A 22395-nucleotide genomic window follows, 5' to 3' on the forward strand; every position below is an offset into this window, starting at 1 on the left:
AATACTACAGACAAATTTGTACAGGAAGAGGAACACATGCATTAAAATGATAATTATCTTCTCCCAAAAAGAGGAATGTTCCTCTTTAAACAGTTGGCATGTACGCAACAGAGTGCTACAAGAGTTTGGATACAGAGAGCTATATGAGATAAGGAGAATTATCAATTCACTGAAATTCTTCTTTATTATCAATAAATCATACAAGGAAATTTCTTTTGATTACATGCACGATACAAAATAAATAAATAATGGATGTGATGATGACAATACAATATTATGTTAAGAAATGTTTGAGTAAAAACCTGTTATATGAGGCAAGAATAGATAATTTTTTTCTTTCCTTTTATCTATTTGTGCTTTAGAGGAAAAATAAACTCATCTCAATTGACATACATCAAAATTCAATTTTGCTTGATAGAATATTCATCAATTATCATTGTACTTACATTTTCCCTTCGCATCTGTTCTTTCTGTTGCCTTGCTATCTCAGCTTCCCTCTTGGCTTGTTTCTCCTTCTCCTTAGCATGTTTTTCCTTCTCATCTCGCTTCACACGCTCTTGCGCTTGCTTCTCTGCCTCTTTACGTTTCCTCTCCGCCTTCTCAGCTTTTCGTTTGTTCCTTTCTGCTTTTCTTTTCTCATCCTCCTCCGAGCTTTTGTTTGAGGCCTCTACATCGTGCATAATCCGTTGTCGTCTTCTAATTTCTTGCTCTTCTTGGCGTTTCCTCTCCCTTTCTTCCGCTTCCCTTCGCTTCCTATCTGCCACTTCTTTCTCCTTCCTCACTTCTTCCTCTTTCTTCTTCTTAGCTTCTTCAGCTTTCTTCTTATTGAAGTCCTCCTTGCTCTTCTGCAGATCTTGATTGATGTCTGGGAGTTTGCTCGGCTTTCTGGACTTCCCTTTGCGATCCTAGAGTAAAGTAAGACAAGGAGAAAAATAAATTAGATACTGATAATTCAGGCACATTGTGAAACTGTCTCAAAACAACTGGGAATGATTGATTATTTTGCACATAACAATAGACAATTTTCGTAATGTAACCAAATTTATGCATATGCCTTTGAGAAGCGCCTCGATACAAATTATTTCATTTACCTGTTACAAATAAATCTCATTAGTTGGAATTCAAACTGCATGTACTGTATTTTTTGCTAGGTACTTGGTACTTGGTTGGGTAATCCCTTTGGAAGCTATACTGGGATGGGTAGGTAGGACAATAAATATTGCTTGCCCTACCTAACAACACGTTATCTCTGCAATTTGCATTCTGACTATTGAAACACAATTATCGGTAACAAATGAATGATTAAACAAGTGAATTAAATAATTTGTATCGAGGCAGTATAAATTTGGTAACATTACAAAAATTGCATATTGATATATACTGTCAAAGTATTGGAATGTTTATTGAATTATTTAAATATATATATATATATATATATATATATATATATATATAATAAAGGTAAAATTGGATGGATAGTAATTCTTTAATTTTTTGATGTATTTGAATGCCCCTGTGGATGTATTATAAGCACTAGAAAATTATGCCCCCAAAACACTTCTACTTTCGAGAAATTGAATAATAGCACCTAAGGCCATTCCATGGTAGCTGCAACCATGAAAATCTCAGAATATGCAGTTCTCATATCTAATTTCCAAAGGGAATAGCAAATCGGTTGATTGTGGTCAAGAAACATTGTTTTAACGCAAATGTTGTCATAGTAATTTAGTATTCATTATTGAAAACAACTTTTATGAAACAGGGCCCTCTTTAGGGCAGTGACTCACTGAATCGCTATCACTGTCCGTCTCCGACTCGCTCACAAGATCAGGGACCTCATTCTTCTTGCTGTTGAGGCTGACGAGCCTCTTCTTCTCATCGTTGAACATGGTCGCCTGCCGCTGGAGGTCTCCCGTTTGTGATCCCCCGTCGTCGCACAGCTTCTGCCCTCGCTTGTTCTCGCGCAGTGCACGGTCAATGTCCTTCAGCTCAAAGAAAGCTTGGGCGTAACGGTAATGACCCTGTTAGAAGAAAGAGAAGAGAACGAAAGAAATACAAAAGTGATGATCATATCATGGGTTAAATTTCAATGGTAGTTTGTGAGGGCTCCACACATATTTTTCCAGAGAGTGTCTGAAATGACCTTTTCACCCCAAAAACAAAAAACATGAATAAATATACACACACACCTGTATGCCTTGATCCCTAATTCATTTGTCTTTTTTTTTTTTGGGGGGGGAGGGGTTGGGGAGTCAAGATTTGAAAATCGGAAAGCTCTGGGTACCTCACTCCTAAGAGTAAAGTTATCATTCTTTTTCAAAATGTAATGTCCACCATTGCACATTTTATCATCAAATAGTGACGAGCTAATCAGTAACAAAGGGACAGTAAAGTAATCGGAACTTCAAATTTCCGTAATGTGTCAATAATAAGGGCCGCAAATTTTCTCTGTGCAAAGAATTTGGACCCCAGTTTTCTTAATGTGTTAAGAATTAGGACCCCCAATTTTCTTACTGTGTAAAGATTTAGGGCCTTCAACCTTTTTAATGTGAAAAGAATTAAGACCCCAAATTTTCTACACAATACTCATGGTATGTTAACAAGAGAGAAACCTAAAATGTCTCTCACGATACCAAAGAAATATAACTTAGTGTGGAATAACATTTCACACTTATAACAAAAGTATGCAAACCTATTTCAAAAGAAGCAGTGCAGACTGGTTGGGCCTTAGAAAGTTACAACAACAACAACAACACAAATCTGATTATAAATCCTATTCTAAGAATGGTTAATTACCTTTTGCCAATCAGGTTTGATTGTGACGGCTCGACGGGCATCCCACAACGCATCCCAGAAATCCTCCATGTGAAGTGCCGTCTGACAACGATTGCTGTACAGGATGTGGTTGAATACACTGCAAAGGGTACAGGATATAGGACAAAACGCTTCAGACTCATGCCACAGGATATAGGGTTAAGGTTATGACTTATGTGATGTTCAGGATATTGGATCACACTATAATATAATAATATGTTAACTCATTGAAGCCTCGTCAGCATCACAAGAATTGTACAAAAAATCAATACAAAGGAATAACTGTCAATGAACCAAATGAAATTGTAAATATTTTCAATAACCATTTTGTCATCATCTGAGAAAATCTTATGAAGTCCATTCCTGATTCTCGTATATCATTTTCTGACTCTTTACAAGGTGACTTTGTTCAGTTTAATTTTTAAACCAGTAACTGCCAATGAAATTTTAAAAATCGTCAATAAAATGACTAGTGGAAACAGTTCAGGGTATGATAACATCAGTAAACGATCTTTAAAGTCTGTTATCAATCTTTTACTCGTACCTTTAACCCTAAAGAGGCCCAGGGAGGGGGGGGGGGGGCAGCCATTATGGCCCACCTCCACGATTTTTCTGATTGTTCGGGATTGCGATCAATTTCTATAAACAATAAATTACTTGGACAATGTAGAGTATTTAAAGTACCTTGGAGTACTTTTAGATGAAAATCTATCTTGGACTTCCTCATATTAATTATATTACAAAAAGGTTTCTCAAAGAGTCGATATTATCAGTCCAGTTTGTTGTCCCACTCCGTATTTTATCAATTTATATAATGTATTTATTTTGCCATATATTATATAACATATATTATGTATTGCAATTCTGTTTGGGCGATGAAACATGTAAATCTAGGTGTCGAGTTACAGAAGAACCTCAGCTGGAACCAACACATCAACACTGTCACCAAAAAGGCCAACTCCACCCATGCCTTTCTTCAAAGGAATATCCGACCATGTCCCAGAAAGGTTAAAGTGCTGTGCTACAACACTCTCCTTCAAACAATCATGGGAGTACGCCAGCATCATATGGGACCCTCACACGCAAGCAAATATCAAGAAGCTTGAAATGGTTCAACGACGATATGCCCGCTTCATCTGACCACTGCAGGACAAGCAGCGTAGCAGCCATGCTGAACCAGCTCAAGTGGCCAACATTACAAGAACGCAGGGCACAGGCTAAGACGGTGATGATCTATTGCATCACCAACTCGCTGATAGACATCCCACACACTTCCCTCACCCTATCTACACCCCTGCTCAGAGGGCATTCCAAGAACTGCCTCCCTCAGAACACCGTTAATTGTACCTCTGCTAACACCTTCAAGCAAGAGGTACAAAAGGCACACATCTGCACTGCACCCCAACAGTATGACAATACACCTGACAATGGCCTGTACTGCAACTGAAGAAGAAGAAGAAGAAACTTACCCTATTGCCAGAGCCTTGGTATACATCTCATGTGCATTGCGGAATTTGTTGTTTTTGAAGAGATTGTTGCCTCTGTCCTTTAAACTGTTCATGTCCTATTCATTTAAACAGAAAATGAAAAAATAATAGAAATCAAAATAAAATAATTATATGAAATTACACAGAGTGAAACCCGAGTTAGTGGCCACCTGTCTATAGTGACCATGTCTTTTGTCTCTCTCTACTAACATTGAAATTCATGTTTGATATTAAAATAGATAGATAAATAAAATAAATCAATAATAAATAGATATATAAAACTAGATGTATGTTCGACAGCGGGCAGTCGAAAATGATGCCTCCGCCATAGAGCAATTTTTCAAATTCAAGTTTGATTGTAATTCATTTACGACAGGTTCGCAGAATATCGCGATTACAAGTTATTTTTTATATACATGTATGACCCTTTGGTCTTTGATCTTACTGACCCTAAAATCTAATCAGGTCAATGGCTCTGCAAAATACATACAGGTCTCGAGTTTGATAGTAATCCATCCGTCAGTTGTAATAAGAAGGCGTTCACAAGCTATTTTTGCATACATAATGAGTCCCATGACCATTGACCTCATGACCACCCCATAATCTACTCAATTAATTTGCTTTGCAAGTTAAATACATGTTTTGATGGTAATCTGTTTATCGGTTGACCTTTGACCCCCAAATCTAATCAGATCATTGGCTCTGCAAGATACATACATGACTGAAGTTTGGCAGAAATCCATCCATCGGTTCTTGAGATACGTGATCACAAGATATTTTTGCATACATAATGAGCCCTGTGACCTTTGATCCCTGACCCCAAAATCTCATCAGTTCATTGGCTACGCCAGATACATAAATAGTTTAAGTTTGGCAGGAATTCATCCATCAGTTCTTGAGATAACGCGATCACGAGAACGGGACGTACAGAGGGAGAACCCGAAAACATAATGCCTCTGGCTACTTCGTTACGGAGGCATAAAAAACGAATAAATAAATAAAACTTCCACATCACTGATTCTTATTTTTTCTTCTTACATTTACAACCCTGTAATACCTCTATTCTACAAAACGAACTTACCTTTTCATCCCTTTCACCCAATTTCATGAGAGTAGCTAATATTTCCTTTTTATGAATCACTGTGTGGTGAACATACTGCCAGTCTGAAATCAAAAGAGAAAAAGAGAAGTCATTAATATTCCATGCAGACAAAGACAAGTAATTATACTATCACATTTTCTGGAGTGTACGCTTTTTGAACGCCAGCAGAAATTTTGCATCAACAGTGTAAATGCTTGCTCTCAAAACATCAATGAATCATTCAGTTTTTGCCACGCGACTCTCCTGGCTGCGGTGCTAATGCATAGAAGGCAGCAGGAAGCCACGCATGCACACCAGTTACAAAAAAAAAAACATTGACAAACAAACAATTATCAAACACAGACGGTTCCTCATGAGTTTTTCCAGTCATGTAATGGCAGTCCAAAACACCAAGGCCCGAATTAACAAAGGAGGTTTGTCGAAAAACCTAGGTTTATGTGCGTCATATGACGCGTTTCGGACCAAGGTTCAGACCTAAAACGCGTCAAAACGCACATAAACCTAAGTTTGTCGACAAACCTCCTTTGTGAATTCGGGCCCAATGGTTTTTACAAAATGGTATTTGGGCTGTATAAATGGGCCTACTGAACACCATAGAGGGCAGAACTCACATTGCTTGATAGTGACCAGAGCCATTAGACGACTCACTCGACTGTCCTTCATTTTTTTTCTCGTCTTCAAGTTATCACTGCAAAATGAAGAAAAAGCAAAGAAAAATCATTATTTCCTCATATCATTCACATATTCAATGCCAATGAGCTTTTGTTTTGGACCCAATCCCCTTCTGCCCTGAATATGTTTGGGGTATGAGATGCAGCCTAAATAAAGATCCTATGCTAATACAAACGTATAAGGTTTAATTCTGGATAATGTTCCACAAAATATTAAAAGACTCATTCACTCATTTCTCAGGAAATCTTGGACATTTTTGTTTTTTGAATGGAAATTGGGGAGTAAACAATTAGCTATGTGTAACATACGTCTTACACATGCTAATATGTGTGTTACAAGATACAGATACAGACATTTAACGCACATTACACTCATGTAACTTATAAATTGGGGAAAAAAATGCGGCTCGACCTTGCCATAGTTGTAAAAGTAGAATTCAAAGACAAAAAGAGGAATACTTAAATACAAACTTACTAAAATGTGACAAAATATGAATTGCTTTTTGCTACTTCCATGGCCACCTGAAGTTCATCAACCTGTGCAAAGGAAAAGATATAAGTTCATTTATCATGTACGTGTGTTTTTTTCTCCTATTAACAAATTTAACTGTGAATAAACCACACTCTTACGATGCGAAAGTGATCTGATTTTCGAAGAAATTGTATGTACTGTACAGTCAAACCTGCTTTAGTGACCACCCGTCTACAAAGATCACATTTTTGTTTCCCTTGAAAATGGTTTCTCATTAAAACATGTACTCCAGGAACCTGTACATAAAGACCACCTGTCTATAAATATCAGACTGAGGTTCAGACTAACGATATAAAAATCAACAATCAATGTTTTAGAGGATTGGATCAGGATACCTTCTAGTCTGAGTAAAGCCTTGTGTTCAAAGGGTTAATAAATCTCTGAGTATACTCACTTTCTCCACCTCCTCCAGGAGCCATGTCATTCGATCGTAATCATCTGTTTGCATCTGTAAACGTTGAAAACAAATAAGTAAATATATATCTGATAAGAGCCTACAAATTTCTAATACTTAGTTTTCAATATAGAATCAAATTTGGTTCCATTTGAGTTAAACAAAAGGTCAAACAAGGTCAATGCACTTTAGTCGCCATTAACTTCAATTTTCGGGTACCCGGTTCTGCCTGTTTTTTCCAACTCGAACCCGGGTTCGTATAAAACCTGTGATGACTCGGGCCTATCTCAAACCTCGCTGAATTTTGGCTGAATGGAAAAGAGGGAACTCATTTCTCCAGGTCCCCCCCCCCCCCCCATAATTTCTAGGATAGCTGGGCACCATGAGTAATGTAATACTTACGGTTGAGAGCTTGGTGTGTATATATTCCAATACTTTGTCAAGTTCATCTAACCTGAAGAATACTTCTTTCTTCCTCTCGAGCGGAGCCAAACTGTAGAAAGAGAACATGTGAGTAAGAATAATTAAGGAACTAAAGGAGCAAAAGTGGATTGATGTCTAACCAAATATATTCTGCTCAAAGGAATAAACAAATGCTTGAAGTTTAAAGAAAATATTCAATATCAGTGAGGAGAAAAGAATACAATAAACAGAAAATGATGTGTTTCAATAATGTGGTATAAATACTCTAAAATCATAGAAATTAGCACCACTACATTAATAATGGAATACAACACTTTTGTCGGCAGCTGTATAATGTAAATCCAAGGTTCAAATTTCTTCCCACTCTAGGGCATCACCTCCGACCTCAGCATAAATTACAAATTGATCAACAAACTTACTCATCTATGATAAGATCCAGCTTTCTCATCCACTGCTGCCACTTAGGGGCGAGGGTGCTTCTGTTGTAGAGTAGCGGGGCGAAGAGAACGATGCGCATGTTGGTCTCGTGCATCTTGCGTCCGTCTCGCAGGTGCTTGTTCCATATTTCCACCACTTCTTTGGCCTGTAGATGGGTGGAGAGGTGTGGGGGTGGGGGTAGATGAAACATGTAAGTGTTCATTGTACAGTATGCGATCCGACTTTGTGATGAATTGCAATATATTGGGATGTCATTTGATAGGTATCTTCAGAAGTTTAAACTTGTTAGGGTTCCTAAAAGTCATACAAATAAAAATTAAACATTGTTGGATATCAAAGGCATTCTGGTAAGAGAAAGGTTTGATCTGGGGGGAATTTTAGAAACGTCAGAACAGTTGCAAGACTGTCAAGATTCAGAGCCCGATTTAGACTTTTTTCTGCTTAGAAGGGCTACAATGTCTTGACAAATTTGATTTTGCTAATTCAAAAACCTTAATCATGAACCTGTTACATGTGCCGGGATTGAACCCATGACCTTCGCCTCTCCAGTCAAGATACTCACCTCACACGTTGCATGGTATCTACCACACTTGCAGGATTTGAGCTTGGGCTTGACATCTGGATGTGAATAAATGGAAATCTCTTTCTCTTTCTTCTTCCTTTCTCGTTCCTTCTCCTCCTGCTTTTCTTTCTCCTTCTTCTCTTCGTCATCCTTCAGAGCTGTTTGGGGCAAGATAAGAAAAATACATTTCATTTACTTCTGGGACTCATTTCAAAGCCTTTTTTCAATGACAAATGAGAAAATCAGTGACGAATCTGCTGATGACCAATCAGAAGCAAGGATTTCGCTAGCTGTTAAACAAAAACTGTCATTGGTCACTGATGACAAGTTTTGTGAAGTGGGGCCCAGGTCTTCGGCCATAGGATTGGTAGATTAAGATGGCATGGACACATGCGGTTAGAAGAGAGAGGAAAGCTAATGACTACAGAAAGCAATTAATTTCATTCAGTGGTTTGTTACTCAAAACCCCTTAGCAGACCTTATAAAATTAGGAAGGAGATATTAGAGGAAGATGTGACTGTCCAGTCTCACCCAGGTGAAAGCTGAGAAAGGCTTGGAGATGGGTCATTGAGGAAATGAAAACTCCACGGCATGGGAAAAAACAGACAAAGATGATGGTGATGAAGAGGAAGAGGGCGTTTGTCTTTTTTAGGGCTGTGCACAACAGTGTAATTAGGTACCCGAGTACACTCCCAGGCTCACAGGCGAATACTCGAGTATTCGGACGCCATATTTTTTTATAATTTTTTTGAATTTTTTTGAATTTTTTTGAATTTTTTTGATTTTTTTTGAATTTTTGGATTTTTGGATTTTTTTTCTTTTTTTTCTTTTTTTGCCACTACCATACCTCTCGGCAGTTTCTCAGGTCCCTCGCTAAAAACGCATGCAACTTTACTTTGAGTTGCAGTTGAAGGCGCGGATTTAATAAGAATAATAACAGTAAACAATGCTGTTTTAAAAACCAAAGATGGCAGAATAATCCATTTTCCTCCAAGTCCAAACAGAAATCTGGACATTTGGTCTCAGTTTCTGAAAGGTGAGTTTGACAGTGCTTGAGTTGGGAAACATTTTTACCGACGGTACCATGCCAGCGGACGCTGCTCTCCCTGGCACGGGTAAGCGTGGGCCTGGACATTTTTTTTTTTTTTTTTTTTTTTTTTTTTTAATTTTTTTTTTTTTTGCGGCCGAATATTCGGGTACAAGAAATCGTACCCGAGTAGTTGTCAACCGTGCGGGTACTCGAGCATTCGACTACCCGTCGCAGCCTTAGTCTTTTTTTTATCATTAATATTAGTACTGTTTACCCCAAGGGCCCTACAATAAAATAATTAAACTGGCGTTAACCTAATTACTATAAGGTGCTCAAGCATTCAAGGAAGTTCTTCCTACAGGGTACCCATTTACTACACCTGGGTGGAGAGTGGCAAATTTAGATTAATTTCTGTCAAAGGGCAGAAGTGCCACTGTCGGGGATGGAACCGGGGACCATATGATTCACAGTACAGCAAAGTATCCACTAGAGTGACTAGACCATGACACCTCTGATGACAATGACAATTTGGAATCAAAGGAATGTGTTGTGAATAGGAAGGTATCGGTATGTCACTGCATGCAGGATCAACTCTAACTTAAAATCTGGTTTCCTTTTTCGGGCAGAAAAAGTTGACTGAATTTGTTCCTTTGGCGGCAAAGACTCTATTTCCTGGCTGAGATTAACGGATATAACCAAGCCTTTTCATGACCTTATTTGTTATTTTATTCATCTTCCATCTGTATTCACTGTTTTTTCCAACAACAAGGAACAGCGGTTTACAAGGTCATATGTTAACGAGCCGTAACACCTGCTGTAAAACAAATAGTACTGTAAGTAACAGGTGTCTTCATACATACTAATGTTCAATACAACGCTACATGTATGTAGATTGAATGTGTACATGTCTGATAATTTCTCTTCTCTTAGGTCCTCCACACCAAAGCTCTTACAAAGTGTACATCTTATGGAATATGGACACATCCTCCCTCAACAGAACAGGAAATTAACTCTGCGTAAAAGTTACGAGCTGAACGCCCTTCTGGCTCTCGGCAGATGGTATCGTAAAAGGTCAAAGGGTATCAGATAGCGCATAGACTTTGGACTACCGGTATCTACAGTGTACATGTAATACTATAGCTTCCACTTCCCTTACATGTAGTTCCTACATGTACTGTATATAAACACCAAAGCTCTTACAATGTACATATCTTGTAGACACAATGTATATTTCTTCAACAGATGAACTTTATATTTGTAAAGTTCCTTCTGGCCCTCAGCAGACGTTATCTTGAAAAGGTCAACAGGTATCAGATAGCGCATAGACTGTGGACTTTCTAATACTATACATGTAGCTTCCACTTCCCTTACATGTAGTTCTTATACAAACACTAAAGCTCTTACTACATGTCTTGTATACACAATGTATCCTTCTTCCAACAGATGAACTTTATACGTTGAAAGCTAGAAAGGTATTATCTTTTTTTGTATAGAGTTCATCAGACGTTGTCTTAAAAAGGTCAACAGGTATCAGATAGCACACAGACTGTGGACTTAAAACTAGCTTCCACTTCCCTTAGTTCCTACAACACCAAAGCTCTTACAATGTACATCAATTGTAAATATCTTGTAGACGCATACTTCCTCAACAGATGAACTTCATATGTTGAAAGCTAGAAGGACATCAACTCTGCGTAAAAGTTACGAGCTAAACGCCCTTCTGGCTCTGGGCAGATGGTATCGTAAAAGGTCAAAGGGTATCAGATAGCACATAGACTTTGGTCTTTCAAATAGCTTCCACTTTCCTTAAATGTACATGTAGTTCCTATAACACTATAGCTCTTACAATGTACATATCTTGTATACACAATGTATTAGGCCTGAGTCATGTCGGGATTTTCATAAACCGGGTCCCGACGGCCTTGTACCGATCGGGACCCGGTGTCCCGAAATCAGCTCGCAGGATTTGCCACTTGCCTCTATAAAAAGCGCATATCATCAGTATGTCCCTTAAAAGTGACCTTTTTTATCAATTAAATAAATCAACACATGCATACCTCTGCTCAGATCGGTATATTATTCCATTTGACATTATTTTTATCCATGATTGGCGATGTTTAGTGCCATTTTCGTACCTCTAAAAGTAAAAAAAACTGGAGCAGAAATAGAAAGACAACATTCGAGCCGCCATTTTGACTTATGCAGGTTGAATAAATCTGGTCAAAAATTATGAACGTTAGAATAATAAAACGTCTTTCTAAAAATTTCTTCTGTATAATATACCGATCATATAATATTTTAAAGACAAAATAAATATTTATCTCTTATTTTAAACATCGCATGCTTTTTTTAAAAGCTGAAAATTACTTGGTAATCAAGAATTTCGATACGGATAGCTGTTGCAAGGCAAGTTCAGACTAGCATCGGAAAAATGCGCAGTGCTCCTCGTAATTAGCTGTAATGCGTGCCAGAACGAACCCAAACAAAGACGTGACCGTAACGAGAAAAAAAATCATTAAAAACTACGAGAGCACAATTGGAAAGACAACTTCTGCTCAAAATTACCATAATCAGATATATAACTTGGACAATGAATTCAATAATCGCCCAAGAAATGCCTCAGAAATTGTGATAATCGAGGAGTAACTGGGTACATTTTTATCGCAAGGGGCCTGCTGCAAATACTCGAATCCTTTGTTATACTGCTTTTTACCGTAGAGGGCGTTATTTGCCTCGTATAGCCTCGTGTTCAATTTAAACACGTGTAATTCGGATATTGCAGCAGGCCCTTCCGATAATGATTGTACCTATAGTAACTCCTTAAATATCACTATTTATGTGGCTTTCCTTGGACAACTATAGTTTTCTTCCTCCAAGTTATGTATCTGCTTACGATAATTTTGAGTAGTTGTCTTTCCAATTGTGCTCTCGTAGTTTTTAATGATTTTTTTTCTCGTTACGATCACGTCTTTGTTTGGGTTCGTTCTGGCACGCATTACAGCTAACGAGGAGCACTGCGCATTTTCCCGAGACTAGTCTGAACTTGCCTTGCAACAGCTATCCGTATCGAAACTTCTTGTGATTACCAAGTAATTTTTAGCTTTTGAAAGAAGCATGCGGTGTTCAAAATCAAAGAAAAAATATCTTTTTTGTCTTTTAAAAATTATTCGATCGGTATGTTGTAAAGAAGTACTTTTTAGAAAGCCGTTTTATTATTCAAACATTAATGTTTCTTTCAACCTGATTTATTAATCCTGCCGAGAGACCCGGCCAGTACAGTAGCTAGCTAGCAGCTGGCAACAACAACCCCATGGGGCGAACTGCCTTGCATGCAACCCATATATTTATATCAGCAGTTCGGATTGATTCAGGATGAGCTAGAATATGATTGGTAACAATTAAATACTTAAGTTTTAAGGTGGATTGATTTTAGTGGTGTGCAAAACTGCAATTTCTTACATATTTCGTTATTTTTTTCGGAGCGTCGGTTCTCAAAAAACGAAACCGGGACCCGACGGCAACGGTCGGGTCCCGGTGTGATCGACCGTACCGACTCAAGCCTACAATGTATCCTTCTTCAACAGATGAACTTTATATGTTGAAAGCTAAAAAGGTATTATCTCTTTTTTTAAGTATATGAGTTTAAGTTCCTTCTGGCTCTTCGCAGACGTTATCGTAAAAAGGTCAACAGGCATCAGATAGTGCATAGACTCTGGACTTTCAAATAGTTCCACTTCCCTTTTATAGTTCCTATATCACCAAAGCTCTTACAATGTACATGTACATATCTTATGGACACATCCTCCCTCAACAGATGAACTTGATATGTTGAAAGCTATAAGGGTATAAACTCTGTGTAAAATCAATGGGCTAAACGCCCTTCTGGCTCTCGGCAGACGTTGTCGTAAAAAGGTCAAAGGGTATCAGATAGCACACAGACTGTGGACTTTTAAATAGCTCCACTTCCCTACATGTACATGTACAGTAGTTCCTATTTAACACCAAAGCTCTTACAATATCTTGTAGACACATCCTTTTTATCTTTTTTTTTAGTACAGGCCGCCATCCATCTCCAGCCTAACCGCTCACGATGGTGGTCTCATGCGTTCCAAATTACCTCTCTTATTTATTGAAAATATTTCATATTTCTTATGTTATTGTATGCTTCGTACATGTTTATCGAGTGATATAATTGTACATGATTTTTCATTTAATTACTTTTGTAAACATTGTATTCATTGTTTTTGTTATTGTTCGAAATTTTGTACTTTGACTTTGAATTTGTATATTTTTGAACGCAGAAATAAAATCAATAAAAAAAACGAACAGTGTACATGTATATGAGTTTAAGTTCCTTCTGGCTCTCCATGTAAAATACCATGACTACAAGTCAACTTAATCATTAACTGAATTAATGAAAAACAGAGACTTTGTGTTATACTCCACACAGTCATGGTATCATACAGTGTAGTGTACTACCAGTATCTTTTAGAAATATCAGGATTCTGCACACACAAAATTGGAAGCATACGGTACATAATGTATGTGTACCTTTAATAAACCATATTTTATTTGTTCAACAATATTTATCACAATATACAATATTTACACTGACGTTTAACAATTTGGACTCTGGACAGAGTGGCTTTACAAAGACAAACAGACACAGGGATACATGTACCAACTCATCCAGGAAAATAAACTGATGTATTACAGGAGATAACAACGTGAAAATATGGTAATACAAAAGGGCCTACATCATATTACAAGTAGTACACTGTAGCACAGTACAAAACTGCACAACCAAAAGCTTTTGCAATTTTGCAAAAAGAGCACCTTTTTCTGTGAGAAGCTTCCGCACAATGCAAAATTTTGTGCTGTGTCATTTCTAAGTCAATTAATTTGCGGCATGAAACTTTCGCGATTCTGAGGCACTCATGAATTTTCGCCAACATTTCCTGTGCACGACAGTGAACTGGAAAGAATATGTAAAATTGATTCAAGACATTGAAAAAATGAACCAGTAGGCCATTTTCATAATGTACATGTACATGTAATCAAATTTAATTCACAAATCGTTGAGTGCCTTGATACTAATTATTTCATTCACCTGTTTAATACAAATAATTGTATTTCATTTATAGTGGGAATTCAAATTGCATACATGCCATGTTCTTACATGTACATTTACATGTACCATAGATAGGACAAGCCATGTTTGTTCTACATGTATCTACATGTAGCAACAACTAATGTTTGCAATTCACATTCTGATTATCGAAATACAGTCATTTGTAACGGGTGAATGAAATCATTTGTAAAACAGCACTTAAACAAAAATTATGTATTAAATTGAACTATATTCCACAAAATGGTCTTTTCAGAAGAACTGGAACCCATAAAGCCTGGGAAACCAACATTTGTTCCATTACAGAGAGAAGTTTCATTTTCATATGTACAACTAACACAGTTCACAATGCTAGTTCATAAACGGGACAAGCGGTCTACATGCTATTGCTTGCATGGCTAGTTTACGGAGCAATCAAGCGAAAATACATTTCAAAGGTTTCGAGATTTAATTACATCAACGGAAATCAATAATAATTTCATTGACAAAGCATAGCTCAGTCGACCAAAAAAAACTTTTGTAAATTACGAAAGTCACATGAATAATTTCAGCTGAAAAATTTGGTTTCAGTTTTGATATAACAAGCACAAGTACATGAACAAGAAGAATCTGCAGTTAAAGGTACTATGTCCCATTTGCAGGCCAAAAAAATTAAAAGTTAAATTTCAACTGCATTTGAAAGATAATACTAATTTAGAACTTCCCTAAAAAAGGTGGGGCTTGAAAATGTCTTGAAGTGGGAAAATAACGACTATTAGTTGTCAAATCGACTTCAGGGCTATAGAGCACAAAAGTAAAAGTCTTGATTTTCAGACAATTGTACCGAATGGTCATACGTTTTATGCTGCGCAAAGATTCAGTTTAATCTTGGCCATCACAATAAGTGGGTTATTGATGTAGACAAATGCTCATTTACCCTTTACAAATCTTTTCATGTACTGTATGTTATTACCAATGAAGAAAAAAGGCCAGTCAGTCACTCAATAGTGTCTGACAGTGAAGTCTAGCAAGTAAACGGGTTTCCTTGCATAATTTGAATATGAGGACACTGCTAACGTTTAAATTTCACAGATAGGACATACATGACATATTCATAATTCCTGCAAAGTTCTACAGAATTTGAGGTTGGCTGCAAAAGGGACATAGTACCTTTAAAAGCTTTCATTAAATTCCACTATTTTTCTTCAATTGCGAAATGTGCAGACTCAGTTTCAGTTTCAGTTTCGGTTTCACTTTCGAGCCATGAAATCCAATACCAAGCTTTGTCCTGGTACGGCTGTAGCAAGTCAAAGACTTTAACCCATTGCTTACTGGAACCGGGTGGCCCCTGTATTAAGCCTATGGCAATGAATACATTCAGTAGTCAACGGGTTAATGGAACATGTTAAGTTTTGGATATGCTTCGTGTGTGGAACAAATTATTTTGAAAACACGATCACCGTACCATATCTCAATTAAGCAATGATAAATTAGATACTTGTGTACACAAATATGTACCGGTACTCGTTTTGATTCGCATGCTATTGTTGATCTCAACATAACTGCCTGCAGTGATGAATTGCTTTTTTCATTTTTTCATTCACGAGTTCTCTTTTCTATTTGTGAATGAAAATTTCACATTCCTCACAGTGATAATCTATTGATTCTATTGTTATACCAGAGCTCTCTTCTCCCAGAGCTGAATGTAAATGTATTTTATTGGTATTTCAAGGATAAATTTCCTGCCATCATTTTATTTTGCATATTGCAGGGACCTGTACACGTTTCATTTTTTCTTCAGTTTTGGTTCTGTTACACAGAATGTGAGCAGATTATGAACAAAGCGTTTTGGTATATGTTCGACCGCTATGGAATCGACCTCCCATAGCACAACGAAAGTGCAACTCAAAATCTTTTTTGCACAGTACAATGGGTGAATGGGTGAGATGCGCCAAATTGGACCTCCCGGTACCTGATATCGACCTGGCAAACGTAGCCTTTTTCAGTTAACTTTGCCATGCCTAAACAAAGCTACAGTACTTAGCTATCTTATACAATTCATGAATGGAAAAAACACAGTACATGTACATGTTTAATAATGGAGCTATTTAATCCTACTCCAGTACAAGCAAGGTATATACTTTTTTAAACAAAAGTTTGTCTTGACAACTAAAAAGAATGCCTGCATAGCATGCCATTAGTAACAGCAGCTGAATGAAATGGCTGGTAACCAGTTACAGTGTAAGGGAGAGCAACATGTAAATGTACATGTATATTGAAAAACAGGTTTATATATTGTTCATGGACATAGATGAGATGACGATGATGGCTTTTGGTACAGCGTCAGCGCCTGCCTCTGATACTCAATAGGGGCTCATGGCATTTGCTCAATAATGTACTAGTACCACCATTATAGTTGTGACGTCATTCAGCCAAACCTGCACCCCGCCCATGGGCATTCCTTTCTATTGTTTGGAATCAGAACTGCTCCACAATATGGTGACCTCTTCTATAAATAACCCTTTCTCAACAATCATTCCTCATTTTCTGGTTTGGCTCAATAACTTTTGATTCACAATGTTTGCACAGGCTACAAATGTACATCTATTTTATTTTTAATAGTTGCATGACCATATTGCGGTGACGATAGGAATTTTAGAAAGGAAATGAAGCTTTCAAATCCTGAAATCGGCAACATGTTGAACAAGTCCTAAATTATTATATTTCAATTGCTAAAACATTACCCCTTTTCAACTAGGTTCCCAACCACATATTTTTTTTTCTTCAGAGAGCTTACATTTTATTACAATTAAACAATAAAAGAAAATTTTTGTTGCCAATTGAAGAACAATGTGTGATAAATTTTGCCCTTTAAATAAATACTGACCTGAAAGCAATAATATGTGACTGGCAATAAATTCAAATGCTTTTAAAATAAATCAAGTTCAATGCATTCAACAAGGCGTTGTGGCGTGCGCCTGTAATCCAGCTAACAGTGGAAGATTTTACAAACTGATTCAGCCGAGGACGCAGGTTCGAAACTGAGTCACGTCTTTCGGATGGTGACATTTAAAGGTCGGTCCCCAGACGTAAATAATCATATCTGATTGTCTGTAAAAACCCAATACACACACACACATTAATAAAGATTGTATTATAGAATCTGGTAGAAGTCGATCACACAGGCAGTACCTGGCTAATCCCTTTGCATGCATGATTTACCGAACATAATTATGTAATTTGACAATTGATGTGTATTTCATAGGTCTTGACACAGACTACAAAGGAAAATTACAATTTTTATGTAACACATGGGCAATCCAACCCCCCTCCCCCACCCCCCCAAAAAAAAATTACATCTGGCTCACCCATACAGATTAAAAAATCCAACGCAGTCCCCTTTTCAAAATATGGATCCCAAGAATATTAGGTGAATGACTACATAATACCTTAGTCACATCAATTCAGGGCTCGAAATTAGTGGTTGCCCGGGTGCCATTGACCACCTAAAATGCAACTAGGCAAACCTAAAAGTACTGTCTTCGATAACACGTAAATTTTAAGGTTGCGAGATGGAGCGTAGGGATGGAGTTTTTGGTGGTCGATTTTGTTTTGATAGATCATATTAGCTTAACCTAGACCATTTGCTAAACATCGCGAAACTGCAATCATTTTCCATCATGATTGCCGCAATTTTATACAGTTTTCGTGAATAGAGGTACCGGTATGAAATCAAAGCTTATTTTGTGATTATTCTCGCCATGTTTACTGAATTTTGATAATCATTTTTCAAAGTAAAGTTTTCACAAGAAAATCATTGTGACCGACAGACAGTTGCAAACTGCCTCGAGTCCACACACGCCACTGCAGTGTGGTATGAGCTCAGCTGTAGCTAGAGTCAAAGAGACTTGACAACACTTTGAAATTGCTATCCGTTTGCATCATTATTGCCGTGATGGCCAGAATAATCTCATTCTATTATGTAACAGTTCTTGTAAGTTGGTAGTTGCACCAAATCAATGCATTAAAACTTAGTTATTGAACTAGATAAATGCTTTCTTTTTTTTAATGGGTAATTATGAAGAAGAAAGCCCGAAAGCTTAGCCTGCTAAAAAAAAATCTTAACAAACTATCCTTTTATGAATTAATAAAAAAGTAGCCCCAGAAAAAAGAGCCCTCAAATGAAAAAAAAAAAAAAAAAGGAAGTTGAAAAAGTAGCCCCCGAAAATTTCAACAAAATTTGAAATGGAGCCGCCGGAATGAACAACTTATTTCCCCCCCCCCCCGACTAGTGTACCCGGCACTGGTTTAATCATGATTATTTTAGTTTATTTTTAATTCAAGATTTCAAGTAGCGACAGACCCGATGGCAGATTTATGCATTACACAAACCTCTTCAAATATTCACTGTGACCACCTAAACTGCCATTTGGCAACCTAAAAAACTGTAAAGGATACCCGGCTGGCAACCAAGAAAAAAAATTTAAGTGAGAGCCCTGCAAATGAAATATTTTTTGTACACAACGGGAGAGTTTAACATGAATAAGTCTCAATCCAATGAAAATTGCCAATCTGAGATTTGCACCTAGTACTGATCTAGACATCTGGTGTTTTTTTTTTTTTACCATAATGCTTAAACAAAGCATGTGTGCATGCTTGCAAGAAATCAAGGGATCGACAGCTCAAGTCCTCCTTGAAGGACACGGTGACGAGAATAAATGCCTTACCAAAGGGCACTAGCGACTCGATTTGGTTTCAAACCCGGTACCTCCTGCCTCCCGATTAATACAACTACAAGACCACTGCTCTATCGCTGAGCCAACACGCCTGTCATATCTGAAATAATCATGTCTAGGTCTAGTAGACTTTCCTATTATTTTTCCGATCTAGACCCCTAGTTCAAAATTTCGGCATTCAGTTACATATTTTTGTATGAAGAGGGGTAGGTCTAGTGAGCACTTCGATTTTGTTATTGTTTTCTTACTCAACACCCCCCCCCCCCCCCCCCCCCCCATAGTTTTGGTACCATATTTTTTAAAATAAAACACATATGTTATCTAAATTAAAATTACATGAGACATAAGACCCATTTCGCAATACCATCGCTGAAACTCCATTTCTTTGATACATGCGAGTTGGTCTATCACCTCGCATCGCACTTGTGGTAGCGCGTGCAGTTGGATACGTGTCGCCATTGCATTGCATTGAGCGTCGGCTTATTAAAGTCCTCCAACCATTATGGCCGCGCGTACATACGTTTTCAACGTGGGCCAACCATTTTCATCAAAAACAAAAGAATTACCTTGCTTGATATACGCTCCCGAACACCGAATAAGAGTTCCATTCGGTCCCCTTCTGTAGATCCCCGCCGGAATAGACCCTCCTCCAGCTTCAATATTCTCTTGAGTATGCATTGTCTCCCCTTTGAATAATTTCGCCATATTTATTGCAGGATTTCTCGATAAATGCGGCAAAAAGGTTCTGCGTCATTTTCAATCACAAATGCATATGGCGGCGTGTGGCGCAAAACGGTGCGTACGTACGGTACAGGGTATTCCCCGTTACGTAGCTCTAGATTGTTCGAGGTCAATCCATCTCCTGTTTTCAGAGACAGAGTAGGCCTAGACTACTATTTTCAGATTTTTTTTTTAGAGCAATGTATCTTCGTCTTCCTTATCTTTTTCTTTTTATGGTAATAATAAAGACAATAAATAATACTGATAAATTATGACTAAAGGGCAATCCAACCCTTCCAATAAATTCATTTGAATCAAAAGCATGACATTCAGGAGAAAAAAAATTACTAGTAGATCTAGTCTAAGCACTTTTTTTTGGGCCCCCGAAATTCGAAAAAAGGTATAATTAACTTGTTTTTACATGTTTTTTTCAGTTGGTTGTGTTTAAAAATATCACTAATTTCTGTTTTTCTCCTAGGTGCCTTCATCCTCGGCCTCGGGGCGCTAGTCACAATATATATTTTCAGTATGCTTCTCAGATTTTTCTGCTTTATTCTAGAAAACTTTGCAATCATGCAAGGTTGGATTTCCCTTTAATAATAATATCAACAAATAATCATAATGATGATGACAATAATACTACTACTAATAATAGTAGTATAAATAACAATAATAACAATAACAACAATAATACTGCTACTAATAATAGTATTAATAATAATTTAAAATAATTAATAATTAAAAAATGAAAAATAAAATAACGTGTAACTGTATCATGTTGGATTACTGAAAGAAACGTTAAGTTTCTGAGTGTTTTTTAAAAGATTTTATCTTGAAAGAAAATGTTGAGTATAAATGGCAAAAAAATTGCGTACTTTGTTCTTTGTATCATTGTAGGAAATTTTGATAGCTTTGAAGTGATTAAAACAAAATAATTAGGGCCAAGAGGTGCTAGATTAATAGAATCTTGTTTTAATTATTTCTTCTCCATTATAAAATATTCATTTTTTTAATTCAGAGATCAATTTCTGCTTCGTGCTTACTTTAATCCTCTCATCTTTTCCCAATAACTACTAGAAGTAGTAGAAGTGGTAGTAGTAGTAGTAGTAGTAGTAGTAATTCTAATAATAATAATAATATTAATACAAGTACCCGGTATATTTGTATAATATAAATATGTATATCAAATATTTTGGTATATATGGTGGTGGTGGTGGTGGTTGTTATTTTACCTGACTGATAAGAAAGCATAAATGCTTGTAGGTAAGCAACCAGACGGCCGGCGGCTTTAAGCTGATACTATGGATTCAAGTCTATCAAAACAGTTGATGGATAAATTTTTTTGATAGTGGTAACACTATCTACATGTAAAAATATTTATCAAAACAAAAAAATATTGGTGATGTAAATGAAAAGTGTAGCCATGAAAGAGAGTGTCATAAAAGCAAAAGAGGGAAAGAGATAAGGATAAGATTAGAAAAAAAGAGACGTACAGAATATTACTAAACAAAAATAATACAGACGAAGTACTGCAATGAAGTTGGTCCATTTTATGCTGATGTCACAGTCACAAAGCTCTCAATGTGTGAACGCACGTTCCTTGGGCATGTTGTTCACACAGCATCCCTCTTCCCGTTCTCAATTCTAATCACTTTATTTCTCAAGTCATGTACATTGTATAGACATCAACTCAATCAGCTAATAATGTTGACATATTATCAATCAACTGATTAATAAAAGAGAGAGAGAGACTCAGACAGCTCATACAAAGCCAGAAAAAAGAAGTGGTTAAATATTAAATTTGCAAAACCACATCCATCCCAGACACTAAAAAATTAAACTACGGTACAATATGTCTAATATATATACGAAAAAAGAATCTACATAATACAGTGAACTCTGCATAAGTTGAATCTGTAGACACCACAAAAAATGGCTTGATTTATGCAAAATTTGACTTAAGAAATGTAAATAAGTAAAATAACACATGTTTTGCTTTATAGTTTGATCAAGAAAATTGATTCAACTTCAATTTATGCAGAGTCAACTGTAAAAATATGTACATGTATTATGTACATGGGGTTAGAGATAAAATGATGGTATTAAGTTAAGTTACACATAGTCATTTTACAAAAGATAAATGAATTGTCTATGTCTATTTTTAAGAAATACTTACATGTCTCTTTGGGTATTTTACCTTGCATTACAGAACAATTATTTTTCAATTAAAAAAAAACCCCAGAAAATTGAGCAATATGAACACCTTATTACACAATACTAGGATAAGGATTTCCTGCTAATTATAAAAGATGAAATTCTAATTACTTTGTAAAAAAAGTAGACACTTCCACAAATCAGAAAACTTGATATTTCGCACTT

General features: G+C 36.8%; 1 protein-coding gene across 4 annotated transcripts in view; it reads right to left on the bottom strand.

The window, feature by feature from the left end:
• LOC592552 (E3 ubiquitin-protein ligase TTC3) overlaps nt 1-22395 on the bottom strand; it is a 56448-nt gene that overhangs the window by 24403 nt on the left and 9650 nt on the right. For 3 of the 4 annotated variants that reach the window (XM_030978257.1, XM_030978255.1, XM_030978256.1), the window contains exons 4-14: nt 8424-8581; nt 7843-8006; nt 7403-7493; nt 7001-7054; nt 6550-6611; nt 6015-6091; nt 5383-5465; nt 4284-4378; nt 2797-2914; nt 1788-2021; nt 447-905 (exon numbers count right to left, since the gene is read on the bottom strand). In XM_030978257.1, the coding sequence (XP_030834117.1) occupies nt 447-905; nt 1788-2021; nt 2797-2914; nt 4284-4378; nt 5383-5465; nt 6015-6091; nt 6550-6611; nt 7001-7054; nt 7403-7493; nt 7843-8006; nt 8424-8581 (1595 nt within the window). Of the gene's footprint in view, nt 1-446; nt 906-1787; nt 2022-2796; nt 2915-4283; nt 4379-5382; nt 5466-6014; nt 6092-6549; nt 6612-7000; nt 7055-7402; nt 7494-7842; nt 8007-8423; nt 8582-19862; nt 20103-22395 lie in introns of those variants that run through there. The other variant, XM_030978258.1, reaches the window with a different exon arrangement.

This window comes from Strongylocentrotus purpuratus, unplaced genomic scaffold (assembly GCF_000002235.5).
Source record: "Strongylocentrotus purpuratus isolate Spur 01 unplaced genomic scaffold, Spur_5.0 spur5_scaffold_1, whole genome shotgun sequence".
In the NCBI taxonomy this organism is placed as follows: Eukaryota; Metazoa; Echinodermata; class Echinoidea; order Camarodonta; family Strongylocentrotidae; genus Strongylocentrotus; species Strongylocentrotus purpuratus.